The sequence below is a fragment of the Neolamprologus brichardi genome, chromosome 7 (genome assembly GCF_056152115.1).
Source record: "Neolamprologus brichardi isolate AB-2024 chromosome 7, ASM5615211v1, whole genome shotgun sequence".
Classification (NCBI taxonomy): domain Eukaryota; kingdom Metazoa; phylum Chordata; class Actinopteri; order Cichliformes; family Cichlidae; genus Neolamprologus; species Neolamprologus brichardi.
Genome location: NC_142110.1, coordinates 56,208,002 through 56,223,082, shown reverse-complemented (window position 1 = coordinate 56,223,082; position 15,081 = coordinate 56,208,002). Strand labels below are relative to the sequence as shown.

The following is a 15,081-nucleotide window of genomic DNA, read 5'->3' as shown; positions in this document are numbered from 1 at the left end:
CACACTTAAAAACTCACTCTCTCTGCACCATTACGCTAAAATTGTGCCTCTGGGATCAACTGCCTGGTCGTCGTCTCCTCATAAGCAGGATCAGAAATCGAATTTACACAGAGTTATTTGCAATGAAAGCGCTGACAGTGTGGTGCAGAGGGGATGTAGGCTGTGGAGTGTAAGAGCTTGTGTTGAGCCTCCGCATACTAAAATTCACTGGGGTGCAGGGAAAATGTGCAGTCAGCTCCAGACACGATCCCGGCAGGGACTGATTACATAAAAGACACACACATAAAATCACATTCTTTTCTTGAGGTGAGTGAGGACATTGAGACATACCTGCTGCTTGAATCTGCCTCAGTTTAGCAATTCATTATGTTTTTGTTTCCCTTGTAGACCCCATAGACATCGTCAAGGACTACATACCTCCTCATGAGTACCTCGTGGAAGAAGACCCTAAGCTGTATCAGTCAGTCAAGACTAAACGGGGTCCATTGTCAGAGGACTGGATTGAGGAAATTGGCCTGAACCCGGGTCAGAGTTCCGTCATGTGTGCCTACAAGCTGTGCAAAGTAGAGTTCAGATACTGGGGCATGCAGTCTAAGATTGAACGCTTCATTCATGATGTGGGTAGGTATGGCTTGCGTGTATGCATGTTTTTATGTGGTTCAGATCTTACAACCTACAGACATATATTTTACTGAAAAACAAGGAAAAACCAAAGTCTAAGATAACTGTAGAAGCTAAAATAAAAACAAAAAAATCCCTAAAGATCCTTAAAGATTAGCAAAAACTATGACTATATCAATATTTGGGAAGACTTCTGCAGTTAATTAATCCCAGTGTCCAATAATCCTGCAAACTGTGACATCCTAAAGAGGACTGAAATGCAACTTGGAAGACCAGATAAAAATTAAAATTTTATTTGTTAATTCAAGATTTGGTACATAGGTAGTTATTCTATTCATATAACAAATTGCATAACAAACCAGAGGATTCTGGCTAGGTTGGCAAGATATGTCGAGTTTATAATCTAAGTTTTCAATGGCTGTTTTTTACCTGGCTAAATCATGCCGAACACATAATCTTAAATTTTTATTAAATCTTTTAACTAAATCAAATCTATAATTTTTTTATTTAGAGCATCTTTCGAGTGCTGGGTGAGTATGTTTTATATGTGCAAGTTCTTAAGCTTTACTAACATTGCAAATGAAACCCATCGGTAAACAGCAATACAAACTGTGCATTGTAATATCTCTAGAATTTGCACGTAGTTAGTTGTTGATGCAGAAAAAGCATAAAAGTCTTTATTGTAATAAACTTAATTCTAGTCTGCTCCAAGTTGCTTTCACACTGCTGAAATTGCAGCTACTAGAACACAGAACACAGGCCGGGAACACCTGTTCAATCAATAAAATTACTTTCACTTTGATTTGCCGACAAACTAAAACAATTTCCACTTCTCCTTCATTAGACTATGAGACAGTAAACTTTGACATTTAAAGTATTCAGCTCTCACGATAGGAATAAACAGCAGGATCAAAAATTTACTCAATGTTAAAATAATAAACCTGAGTTATACTTTAGTTAATTTAGCGTTTTAATGCTATGTTTTTTATAGTCTTTTTATGTCACCGTTGAATTATTTTCCTTTATTAACATCTCTGACTGGGGCAGGTGACATGAACAAGGAGATCATTTTGTGTGGAAGAGGAGTTATAGGACTCGTAAAATGTCCCTTTTATGTGAGCATGCACAGAATATGAAGCAAAAAGCCTGGGTTAGGAAAGAAAGTGATGACCGCTGGTGTGATACACCAATTACCTTTGAGACACATTATCTCTGACAGAGTTTTGAGGATTTCTTTTAACCCAGCTAACACAAAGAAAGCCGAGCTCTGTTGGGCTGTGTATAGACGTCACAGACCTATTAAGGTAATCTGATAGAGGAAAAGGAAATTGTTGGGTCTGCGCTTCCACAGGCCCGCTGGTTTAGAGACTTATTCCCGTTAATGAAGCAAGACAAACAGCTTAACCGGTTTTTCACATGCTATAGCAAGGGAAGGATCTCAGAGAAGCCCTTCTGCCCTCGGTGTCAGACCACTTCGAAGAACCATCACCCCACAGCAGCCTTTTATTTCTGTGACATACAGTTTACACAAACAGAGCTGACACAAAAGACAAGCCTCACAACAACGCAAGTCAGAAAGTCATAAACAAAATGTAGTCTGTGTCACGGCAGTAGAACGGACTCAGGCGCAGACTGAGAAAGCACGGTTCAAACAGTTCTTTATTAATCACACTGGTGTGCTATATACACGTGAGGGGGGGGAACACCAGGGTCCCAGGGGTCAACAGGTTGGGGAAACACATGCCTTCATACTCGCTCCACTCCTTGTCCACACAATCTCCACACAAGCAGCTCCACTCTCATGCACGGGGTCCAGGGGTCACAAATGAGGGCAGATCCAGATAAACCTATTTACAGAGACGAGGATTAATCCAAGGCAAGAACGGGAACAACAGAATCAGGGCTTGGCATCTGACAGAGTTTATAGAGCTGGGCAATACTCACGAGAGTTACTCAATATTCCAGCAACGAGTAGCTCAGAGCCCCTGCCTTAAGAAGAGCCAGAGATCAACTGCAAATCACCGGTGATCAGCTGCAGGTGCGTAGGCCAAGGGCGGGAGCCCAATCTGAGCCCCGCCCAGACAGGCAAGAGAGAGAGAGAGCAAGGCGAGGAGAGCAGAGAGAGCAAAACAACAAACACTTGTGGCCAAACTGGGCTGGCTGGGGAGGCACCGGGACCATGACAGTTTGATGGGTTTTCCCAGGAAACTGGGAGTCATTCTGAAAAGTGTTTAACAGTCTTGAAAAAGAATTCTTAAATAATTCTGTAAAATTAATTCAGAAAATGATGTTGAATAACTGGTATAAACATTTAAACCTTTGATTTATTTTTAGTCTACAATGTTCCTGATGACTCCTGTGAATCATTTTGAAAAACATCAGTGAAACATCATTCAAATTTGGCATTAGAAATTAATCAGTCATGGATTAAATATCAGAAATTAGCCTGAAAATTCAGGCAAGAGTACACTGAAATGTGGCTTTCATTGTTAAATGTCTTAGTGAAAGTAAGCATTTAAGAAAACATCTTATTTCTGTTTGCAATTAACCACTGATAAAGTAAAAAAACAAAACAAAAAACTATGTTGGAGTGCCAGATACTGAAAAAGAAATGAACCAAGTTAAAATAGAAGGAAGTATCAAAGAAAAACTAATAAAAATGCAAACGATACCTGGTGTAGAAAGTGTCAGAGAGGCAGGAGCAGAGAGAGGTTTCTGGCTTCTCGAGATAACAGAGCAGGCTGGATTAATTTCCTGCCTGTGTTGGTGAGTTTCTGTTTTATTGCTGTGATCTAAGACTGTTTATACACTTTCATGGCCCTCAGGATGCTGCCTCACAGCATTTTACTTCCAGACTAGCGAAGCAGCGGCTGCTCTATCTTCATGATTCTCACTCAGTGGTCCAATCAACACATCTTCAATCACAAAATGTGATTTTCCTCTGTGACTCTCCCGTTTCAGCCTTTCACTGAACTTTATGTTTATGCTAATGTTATCTGCACTTGTTTACTGGGCTTCCGCCCTAAAATATTCATAGGGTCTTCATCTGCATCTCCCCTGATTCATGAATACTATCACACACCAGCTCCAAGACACATGCCCTTTTTAAACTGTGCCTAACAGGTGTTTGAGTTGCATAATATGCTTAACTTTTTTCATCCTTATTTTGAGTGTGTATACATGGAGTTAAATTGCTTTTGACAGACCAATCCTGACTTTTGTTTATATATATGAAAACTGAAAAAAACAAAACAGAGGCCAGGATTGGTCTGTCAAAAGCAATTTAACTCCATGCATACACACTCAAAATAAGGATGAAAAAAGTTAAGCATATTATGCAACTCAAACAACTGTTAGGCACAGTTTAAAAAGATATGGCTGTTGAGTTTTTAAATTTATGCGCATGTATAAATTGAAAAACGTGACTGTCCAGGGCTCTAGAGTGCGACCAATTTGGTCGCAAATGCCACCAAATTTTTCCGTGGTGCGACTAAAAACAAATATTTGGTCGCACCTGTGCGACCAACTGTTCGGGTAACAAAAAAAAAAAAAATCTCTGCAACTCTCCGTGGGGTCAACAACAGACACACATTATGCCCCTATCGTGGACTAAACCAATCAGAGATAGTCAGGGGCGGGACCTCTCTGATTGGCCGTGGTTCAATTGAAAGTGCAGGTGGAAGAGAGAGGTGAGTAGTCTGAATAAGGCGATATCAATTCATTAACGGCTTTGTCTTTCTCGGCTTTCTCACCCGACGGCTCGTACACGGATACGCTGTCGGAGCTTAGCGTTTCTGATGCGTCGGGTCCGCTCTGTGTTTACGTCTTTTGTGCGCTGATTCTGAGCTGCAGGTTTTGTCTCTCTCCAACTAAAATTCGCCGAGCCAGCAGCAAAAGAAGCAGCAAACTACGCTTCACATTTGATCAATGTCGTCATGAATTCCCTCTGACTTTTGCTGTTTTGCTTCCACCACAATAAAAATCACACTTCATGCACAGCTCTCTGTGTGTACTTCAGGAACAGTTTCCCGTCTCAAATCTGTTTTCTGCATTATTCATTCGCTTATTACCCACCAGTCTACCGTTGGTTACAGCGCTGTCTTTTTCTTTTTTCACTTAAATGACCTCCGACAAGAAAGCCTAATTTCTGCTGTTCAATACTGAAGAAATTTAAACTTCTTAAAATTATGCAAAATTGCAGAATATTTTTAAGGTTATCTGCTATAAAAAGCCAGACCAGGAAAATCTCCTTCATGTTTTTCTGTGTTTTATTCTCAGTTACTTTCACACAAAGGCATCTGCTGTGATGTTCACAATTCTGATGAAGTCTCACATGTATCAGTACTGATAAATAATCAGAATTATAATATTTCTGACTGTCTGAGGTTAAATTGAATCGAATCAGGACTTTGAGAACTGGAATCGAATGGATTATAGAAATCAGTGATGATACCCAGCCCTAGTGAGTAGCCTAGGCCTGAGAGAAGTGGATGTAGCTGTGGGTACAGTCATCACCTAACTGTTCTTTACTGTTATTTTAGCATCAGCATTATTATTACATCAGAATCATTTAACAAGCATTGCATTAAAACATTTATTGAAGCTATTGACATTACATTAAAATGTGTATTACAGTTATTGTTATAACCTCATGTTAATCTTCTATTTACAGGTGTCAGAATGATCATATAATCTTTCATTGCAGGTGTAACCGTGGTCATCTTTATACATATTGCAGTTTGGTGCTCATTATAGAGTTGTGCTCAAGTTAATAAGGGTTAAAAGCTACAGTCAGCAGGATGTCTGGCTGTTCTATGGAGGGGAGTGACTTCGAGCATAGAAGGCCGCACGCGCTTGCATAACACTGATATCATGTTATTCTTTGTGATCTTTTATTCAGTTATATCTTTTGTTAAGTTTTAAGTAGTGGCAGTTGATTAAACAACATTCATTTAATATTACATACCTGATTCAGAGTATTACACACGAGCTAAGAGGTAAAATAGGGTGCATTTGAGGTTAGAATACACACACACACAGTCAGTGAGTTCAGGTTTAGGTAAGAGATCAACTTAACAATCTGCAAAACCTTGTAGCTGCAATGTTGTGTCTCCATAAGGGACAGTTGGCTCCAGGAGATAAGTGGGAGTCAGTGCCTGTCCTCGAGACGGAGAGAATGTTCCTTTGCTGTGTCAAAAGTAGTCAACATTGATTGTATTGTACCTGCTTTACGCATGACGGGGACGTTCTAATACCCTGATTTCATAAAACTTTTTTGGGGTGACTGCGTACAGTGTGGATCTCCCACACGTGTGTTCATTAAAATCATCGTTTGACTTGACTCGGCCGGACCAGAGTTGTTATTGTGGTTTTCCTCTGGTATCCATCTCCAATACTTTGAACTCGTAACATTTGCCATCACTGCTCTCTTTCCAAAAAAGATGAGTAAAGATCACTTATATTTCAAAAAAGCAGTAAAAAAAAATCAGCTAAATCAAGATGAAGACACAAGACAAACCTATAACAAATAGCTGACCGAGAATCGTAAATACCTGAAGAAAGTAAATTGGATTTATAATGATACGGATATTCAGCTAATCCACTTTTGTAGATTTGAGCCCTTAAAATAAGGGCAATTAGCGCTAAATTTTGGTTGCTGTTCCTGCAGGCCTTCGTAAAGTCATGGTTCGAGCCCACCGGCAGGCGTGGTGCTGGCAGGACGAGTGGTATGGCCTGACTATCGAGGACATCAGGCAGCTGGAGCTGGAGACCCAGCTGGCCTTAGCAAAGAAGATGGCCCAATACAGCCTGAATGAAGGAGGGGGAACAGAAGCCAACAACTCCTTCATTAGCCAAGAGCAGGAGCAGGGAGCAGAGACAGTGGGCTCGACTGCAGAGGCAGAAGGAGCAGGAGGGAAGCTTGGAGATTCACTTGAGACAAGAGGGGAGCTCACAAAACAATGGTCAACGTCCTCTAGATCCTCCAACAGGTCATCAAAGCGAGGAGGTGAGGATGTCCTTCTGATTTCTGTGTGTTTCACTGGCTTTTACCACAGTCTGTGGTACAATATTTGTATTGATATACCTTGAATTACAGTGTGACTGTTGACGTGAGTGCAAGTACTTATTTAAAATATTGGTCATGCCATAATTTTAGGTAAGGCTGTGAAACACCAACGTTAATCTTTGTTTGTACAGGAAGTCCATCTCATCAGAGCATTTCAGAGTGGAGGATGCAGAGCATTGCCCGGGACTCTGAGGACAGCACAGATGATGAGTTCTTTGATGCTCATGGTAAAGATCAGCAGAATAAAACACATTATAAACAGCTCACGAGCCAATGAATTTATTCAGTATTGTACCCATGCGCAATTTCTATCGCAAGGGTATTGCAAGAAAGATTTTTGCATTTCAGCAGTTCCCACAGATTCAATTTAGTATTTGGACATTATCTTGAAAGATGAATTGATGTGTTTTCATATCTGTGTGTCTTTGGGATGATAAATATTAACAATGGAGAAACTCAAGGTTGTTAATCCTGCTTGCTTCTTTTAATGTTCTCGTTTATCCCTGTGGGTATTTATCCTTAAGAATGAATGCTGAAATGTTAATTAATGAATGTTATTAAAGTTGAAGCCAGAGAAATTATTCTGCCAGACAGTCTCACAAATTAATTTTTAAATGTCTTAACTTGCTTATTATATTCGTTTTTAGAATGAAGTTATTAGCAATGTGTGATTTCTGAGAAAAGGGTATAATAGTGTGTGCCAACAGCTTATTACTGTGCACTAATGCCATATACACGGTCACTTTATTAGGTACACCTGTTTAATCGCTTGTTAATGGAAATATCTCTCACATGGCAGCAATCCAGTGCACTGAGATATATAGACATAGTGAAGATGTCTTGCTGAAGTTAAAACCCAGCATCAGAATGAGGTAGAAGAGGGATTTAAATGACTCTGATTGGTAATTATTATAATTATTATTATGTCACATGTCAGGGCATATGTCAGAGACATGAAAATCAGAACAGGTATTACAAAAAACCCCAGAACCTTTTGAAAGGTTCAGCTAGTTTAATTTTCTTTCTAGTTTTTAGTTTAGTTTTAGTTAACTATAATAATTATGTAACGTATAACCTTGCTTTGAACTTAAAGGTCATCTGCCTTTATATCAAATACAAGAAAAAAAAAGTATTTTTTAAATAGTGCTGCAATCTGTTTTACTATCTGTTAAGTCTTAAAAAGGACAGCTCTGTTAAGTAAATGGTAAATGGACTGATTCTTATATAGCGCTTTTCTACTCTCCCGGAGTACTCAAAGCGCTCTATACAACATGCCACATTCACCCAGTCACACCCATTCTCACAAGCACTTTATCTATACTTAGTGCTATTCTAACTACATTCACACACATTCATACTCCGATGGACGCATCGGAGAGCAACTTGGGGTTAGTATCTTGCCCAAGGATACTTGGCATGCAGACTGGAGGAGCCTGGGATCGAACCGATCAGTAGGTGACCTGCTCTACCTCCTGAGCTACAGCCACCCCCAAGCAAACCAGACTTTTCAGATAACATATTAACTCAACCTCTGCCATTCACAAGGACACCCACAACCCTCCTGTGGCAAGTGTCATGGGAAAGGTTGGCTTAGCTCCACCCTGAATGTATAATTTTTTGTGTTTCTGGAATATCCAAATACATTTTTTATGAGAAAAATTGTAATTTCAAATGAATGTGTTAGACTTCATTAGATCGATCGCCTTCTAGTTTCTGGAAAAACTTGTGTATTTACCATGTTGCTAAAATCAATTCCATCCCTAACCGTACCCATAAACCTGGAGGGTTAGGGGGTAAATTCAGAAACCTTCACATGCCTCTCTGAAGGTCCTGCCTAGTGAAAGTGAATGCAAACAAAAGTGCCTACATTTTGCTCAGTACTGGGTGTGATGGAATAACAATGACCTTTGAAAGAGGACTTTGCAGGCACATCTTTAAAAAAGACCTGTGGAGACTTTGAGGAGGTTTGAGGTTTCAGGGGAATCAGCCTTTAGAGAACCATAATAGACAGACTGATTTTTCAAAGAGTGCATAAACAGGAGTCACCTTTGATGTAATTTAGGTTATTTAATCTGTGTTATGAGGCTGACTGCTTTGATCAGATCAGAGAAGTGCCTCCATTATATTAAAATCCCTCTGTGTATCTTGCAGAGGACTTTTCTGATAATGAAGACATGTTTTCCAAGGAAATCACCAAGTGGAGCTCAAATGATCTGATGGACAAAATAGAAACAATAGAAGTGGATGAAGGACAAGGTAAGTGACTGCCTCACTCTTAATATGCTTTTGTGTACCAAAACAGAACAAGAAAACACTGGGCTTCATTTACTGATATACATAAAGTCATGAAAGAGATGCACCTACCAATTTTGTTCTTATCATCTTGTGTGCATTAAGGAAATTTATCTTGTATTGAAAGGTGGTATTCTCAATGAGAAGCATGCCTACTAAAGCACAAATCAAAAAGATTTCAAAAGTGAAGAACTGAAACATTAGTGTTCCATGTGGATGAGGCACAGAAGTGTTTCCTGTGAAGTGACAAAGGGGCTGTAATAACCAGGAGTTGGATGTTTTTCCCCTGAGATAGGGACTGTGGGTCACTTAAGAATAAGAAAGGTTTGACATTTAAGTCCATGCCAAGAAAACTAGGAAAAAAAGAAGGAAGAAAAAGAGAAAAAGACCAGAAAAAAGAAGGAAGACAAGGCCTACGTGACCAGCATGACAGCAATTACATCAGACTGACGGCAATTACTGGGCAAACATCCAAATGGAAAGCTTATGGACACACACACAGTTTAAGATTTATGTCTATGCACTTTTTGTTAACTCAGACTGTATATCAAAGATGGACATAGTCACCATGACATCACCCATTGGTTGGTGGGCTACAAACATTTTGAATCCCTCGATGATTGCCATCATGTTTTATCTATTTATTTTTCTCATTTTTTTTAACTGAATGAAGTGACACATGAGGACTGGAGAATTAATACAAAAACATCACCCCCCCCCCCCCCCCCCCGGCCCCCCCGCAGAGGGAACAGTGCCACAGTTTACTCTGTTTGTAAATGAAGCCCAGTGTATCCTGAGGACTACAGGACTCAGAATTTATAGTTTAGGCCATCTCTTCTGTCATCAGTGATAAAGTCCATAATTTGTTTTCACAGAAACCTTGTACCAGGAGTCGGTCGGGGAGTATGCCGTCAATCTGGAGACACAGATAGAGGTGCCATTTTTTCAGTGTTTTTGCATTTAATTCCTGTCTTTCTTACACCGACACCTATAATTAAAGGGCTTGTAGATGGTACTGTTCCTTCTACATTATAGCGTCTTGTCACCGCGCCAGAGAAGTGAAGCTAGAATCCAAAATAAAGCTTGACCCTAGAATTTAATTTCAGGAGTGACGTTTAAGATTTTTCCTCCTCTTGTCTAGTGTTGTGTCCTTAAAAGGGAAAAATCTGGTTAGGGTTTATTTTTTCTCTTCAAAATGAAATGTAAATGTAGCTAGCTCACCACTGGTCTTCTCTAAAGCAAAGTGTGACTTGATTATTTTGAACTCATAGCTCATTTAAGCACAAAATGTTGTCTTTTCTTGCTTTTTTTTTTTTTTTTTTGTTACAGATAACTAATTGAATCTTTGCCATTGAAGGTCCAGTTCCCAGTTCCTCCTCTTGCATTCCATAATGTCCTTGTCCTTTTAAGTAATACTGCTTGCAGCGTATACCTTTACTCCCTTTTGCCTCTATCCCTTTCAGCCCACCTTTATTTTCCTGCTTTTTTCCTGTTTCTCTTACCTGCAGGATTGTTCATCTCAGCAGTGTGTACAGCCTTCCAAAATCCATGTACTCATTTTGGTCCTGCATGGAGGCAACATACTGGACACTGGCTCTGGTACAGAAAACCTAAGTCAAACCTTCAAAATTCTTCCCACAATCCAACTAACTACTAAGTTCATTATAGATTACATTATAGACTATTTTTGGATTAACTGATTGTTTAGTACAAGAGTGAAAATAATAAGAATACATTCTTAAAGCTAAAATTAGCATAGTTAGGTTTTCATTTTTCTGTGTTAAAAATATCATTTACATCAATAATCAATAATAATTAGAAAAAAAAAGGAAATTAATTTATTATCAAAAAAATTCAACCATTATTAAATTTGATCAAGGATAGAAAAGATTGAAAAATGATTTTTTTTTTTCATACTAAGTACCAGGTGATAGGATCTCTTAAAGCCTTATAAAGTTTTCAAATGAAATAATCTAAGCACAAAGACATTAACGGCTAGATACACTTCATACAGTCATAGAAAAAATAACAACAATTGCCTACCAGGATATTTACAGGAAATACTTTTACACTATAAAATATGTCATTTTAAAGAAAACAAAAACAACTAAATAATGAAAAGCAGTTTGTTTTTAGCTAGGTCAGATAGTTAAAACAAACAACATGTGAAAAGTGAATTAAAACAAAATTATAGTGGCTAGTTATGATTAGCTAAGACTAGGAAAGTGTTATATATGTTATATGTATATATTTATTTAAATGAACGAGCCCCCACCAATAACACAATCGGTATAGGAGATGTTCATTTATGCAGTACAGTAAGTCTTTTAATTTTCAAACAAAATGTGCAAGGCCTTATGATTGTGGTTTATGGCAATGATTGATAATGAGCCTTTGCTTGTCTTGAAGGAGAACAGAACAGCAAACAGGGAGATGTAAACACGCTAAGTGGAGCTTTTGAGGCTGTGATGAGGGTCCATTACCCTTCAGCACTGGGCCGCATTGCCATTCGAATGGTACCCTGTCCTGCTGTGTGTGTCGAAGCATTCTCGCTTGTGTCCAAGTGAGCAAGCAGCATTTTAATAACATGCTGTCATACACGTGCAAGCTGATTATAGACATAAAGCCACTTCTCTCTGCTCTGCAGTCTTAGCCCCTACAGCTACGATGAGAGCTGTCTATCCAGCAGTCAGGACCACATTCCACTGGCTGCGCTTCCTCTTCTGGCTACTTCTGCACCACAGTACCAAGATGCCGTGGCAACCGTCATCTTACGAGCCAATCAGGTTTACAGCGACTTCATCAGATCTTTGGAAGGAGCTTCTTTTAATGGCCAGGTTGGGTTTCTGTTTTTTTTGGATTGGCACTGCTTGTGCAGATAAAGGCTGATTTAGTGTGCATACTCATGTTTTTGTGCTTTGCTTTATAATACAGGTGTGTGTTATTGGGGACTGTGTTGGGGGTATTCTGGGCTTTGATGCGCTGTGCAGCAGTTCTGTGACGGTATCAGAAAGCCAAAACAGCAGCAGACGGGGCAGTGCCATTAGTGTCCAGGTATCAACTTCAATTCTTTGATGACATACCAAGCTGTTGATACCGTAGACTGTATATAAAAGATGGATGTAGCTTCTGGGTCTAAAAAATGAAACAAATGCTGAAGTCTTAAAAAGTCTTAAAAAAACAAACCTGCCGATGTACATTATGGTCCCCACTGGTGTCAAGAAGGACTGTTCAGTGTCTCTCGGTTTATCGGTCAGCTTCACTCCTTCTTAGTTATTTTTAGGTTCAGTAGCTCAGATGCCGATGGCTAAAATGCTTAGCTAAAGACAATGTAATGTAACAGTGGCCACATCCATCTTTTATATACAGTCCATTCTTGATACCAGAAGCTGTGTTTAGCTATGCTAAAATACGTGGAAAACTAGCCAACATGTTCAATGCATTGCATTCTTACATTCAACTCCATCCTTGCTTTATATGAACTTATCTGACAATTTTCATTTGTGTATGTCCATGAGCGCGCAATGGTGTGGCTTATCCTGTTTTTACTGTAAGTGATATGTTGTCAAATGCAGTACAGTGTGCTAAATGTGTGACCCTTGGGGCAAAATATATGAAGAAATTGTGTACATTAGATGTAACAAGACTGTGAAGCCATGCTAGTGGGTCTGCAAGACAATACACAGTGTGGCACAGCGGTGCCTGGAACTGAATGCTAAACTAGAGCAGCCTAGTTTAGCATAAATTAATGTATTACATCTATTAGTAGGTAATACATACAAAGTAGAAGTAATGCAGTGATGTATGACATCAGTTTTGGAGGTGCATGTTCTGGTCATAAACTCAGTTAAAGGTTATTACAATTCATACAATTTCAGCCTTGCATGAAGAAAAGGTAAAGAGTTATCACAGATCTTATGTCACATTTAAGGGTACTGAGGCAATTTTTGATATCCGTACAGCTAAAGTTAAAGCAAAATCTTGTAGTCCTTCAAGTGCAATGATCTTGTAACTTGTTACAAAATAGCAACTGTAAAAGCTAAACCATCCTTGATTTTCTAAAACATAAACAATCAGCAACTTAAAAATAAATGGGGTCACATTGCAGGTGCAGCTCACTATGGTAACATGTTTTTCTGCTGGTCTCATTTATGCTAGACAAAGACTCTGGATATTTCTTTTTGTGAGGCATCTCAAGACTATGAATGTTAGTGCAAAATTTTATTACCATTCACCAGATAGTTGCCAAATTATAGTGAGTATAGTCCTGGCAAAATAACCTACAGTTTGAGAGTGCTATCCATAAAACTATAAGGCTATTACAAACACCTAAGTCATTCCAAAGAACTAAAGACTTGTGGGAATAATTTCGATCACATATTTGACAGTATCCTCTTTCATCCCTCTCTCTCAGGACACAGAACTTCTTTCTCCTGGTATCGTCATAAACAGTGTCTCTTCTTCCTCGCCATCCCTCGAAGGAAGCCGCCATCTGAGCCGCAGCAACATTGACATCCCTCACTGCTCTGGGCCTGACGACCCCAAGAAGCAGCTACCACGCAAACGCAGTGACTCCTCCACGTACGAGCTGGACACCATCAAACACCACCAAGCCTTCCTCTCTAGGTGAGACACAGAACTTAAAACAAATGCCACGAATTCTTCAAAGATTTCTTCTAGTGTATTTTGTTTCTTTCTGGGCAGCCTTCACGCCAGCGTTCTCCACAGAGAGGCTGGATCCCGGCATTCCAGCAACAGCACCATGTTGGAGGGAGGATCTCTGGGGAAGTTTGAATTTGAAGTGACTGACTTCTTCCTGTTCGGCTCTCCACTCGGGCTGGTGCTTGCACTGAGGAAGACTGTGGTGCCCACTCTGGATGGTGGGGAAGGATTTTCTCCCTTTTTATGCTCCTATCATTTATTTTGCTGTTGGTCTAATTTGATGTTCGTCACAGGTCATAGTAGGAAGTGGTTATTTGTAGCACATCGTGTTTCTTCCTGTGTGAAATGCATGTCTCCAGCAGCTGGGAGGCAGGTGTCAGAGGTTAGAAGTCATGCTTTTGAAAAAGAGAAATATGTGATAGAAGTGCTTACACAGCCACACTCTGACTGCACTGTGTCCTTTGAGGTTTTAAAGAAACAGATTACTGACCTGCAGCTGTTGGCGTAACATGTGGACTTTAAAAAAAAAAAAAGGAAATCATTACAGTTGCTGTCGGATGTTTAGTTTCATTTCTTTGTTTACACAGCCATTTATTTCTCATGGTTTTCCAAAGTAATATCGGAATAACTTTAAAACGTTCAATATTATGAAAATAAGTTGTTGGTAGATGCAGTTTTATCGGTCTCTTATACTGATAAAATACATAAAGAGTCAAATATTTTTGTGCTGCTTGCCTTGAAAATGTCCTGGAATTACCACCGGTGAAGATATTCTTATCTATCAACTAAATAACATGCCACTTTGGCAAAAGTACAGTATCCTCCATACTCTCGAAATATGACAGTACAATCACACATCAAATTAGGGCATAAAGATTCATATGGATAAAGGTATGATTTCAAAAAGGACATACTATAGTAGTTTAAGTGTAAAACAAAGTGATTATGATGGGATATAAACATTGATTGTTTGTGGTTATACACATTTTCTTTTATTTTTCATATGGGCATAGTTTTTTATTGCTGTTGTTTGTAGACACTGTGACAAACACTAGAGAGTCTATGGTGTAGTCAGACCAAGACCAGTGGAAAGTTTACATCAGCAAGTAGTTGTCAAGCTTTATATAAAGACGACAGTCCTATTACAGTTTTTATCAATCACTTTGGTGCAATTCTCACATCAGCTATTGTTTCTACTTATAATTTAGTACTAAATGGACTGGTTCCTATATAGTGCTTCTACTTTACCTGAGCACCAAAAACTTGCCTCATACACACATGCACTTTTTTCTGTATATGTGCTTTCTATCTAACATAAACACACATTCATATTGTGATGGATGCATTAGAGAGCTCAAGGACTGTGAGAAGCCAGTGATCGAACCTATATAATTCTTAGAACTCTACATCTGTCACTTTCTTGAATACTGTCCAGCACG

At 39.2% G+C, this 15,081-nt stretch overlaps 1 protein-coding gene across 2 annotated transcripts in view; it reads left to right on the top strand.

The window, feature by feature from the left end:
- The window catches only part of pitpnm2 (phosphatidylinositol transfer protein, membrane-associated 2), a 49,156-nt gene that overhangs the window by 18,903 nt on the left and 15,172 nt on the right, over positions 1-15,081 (top strand). For both annotated transcript variants that reach the window (XM_006804725.2, XM_006804722.2), the window contains exons 5-15: positions 388-621; positions 6,290-6,628; positions 6,820-6,915; positions 8,840-8,944; positions 9,856-9,914; positions 10,489-10,579; positions 11,390-11,543; positions 11,628-11,817; positions 11,915-12,034; positions 13,395-13,606; positions 13,685-13,860. In XM_006804725.2, coding sequence (XP_006804788.2) covers positions 388-621; positions 6,290-6,628; positions 6,820-6,915; positions 8,840-8,944; positions 9,856-9,914; positions 10,489-10,579; positions 11,390-11,543; positions 11,628-11,817; positions 11,915-12,034; positions 13,395-13,606; positions 13,685-13,860 — 1,776 coding nt within the window. The remainder of the gene's footprint in view (positions 1-387; positions 622-6,289; positions 6,629-6,819; positions 6,916-8,839; positions 8,945-9,855; positions 9,915-10,488; positions 10,580-11,389; positions 11,544-11,627; positions 11,818-11,914; positions 12,035-13,394; positions 13,607-13,684; positions 13,861-15,081) is intronic.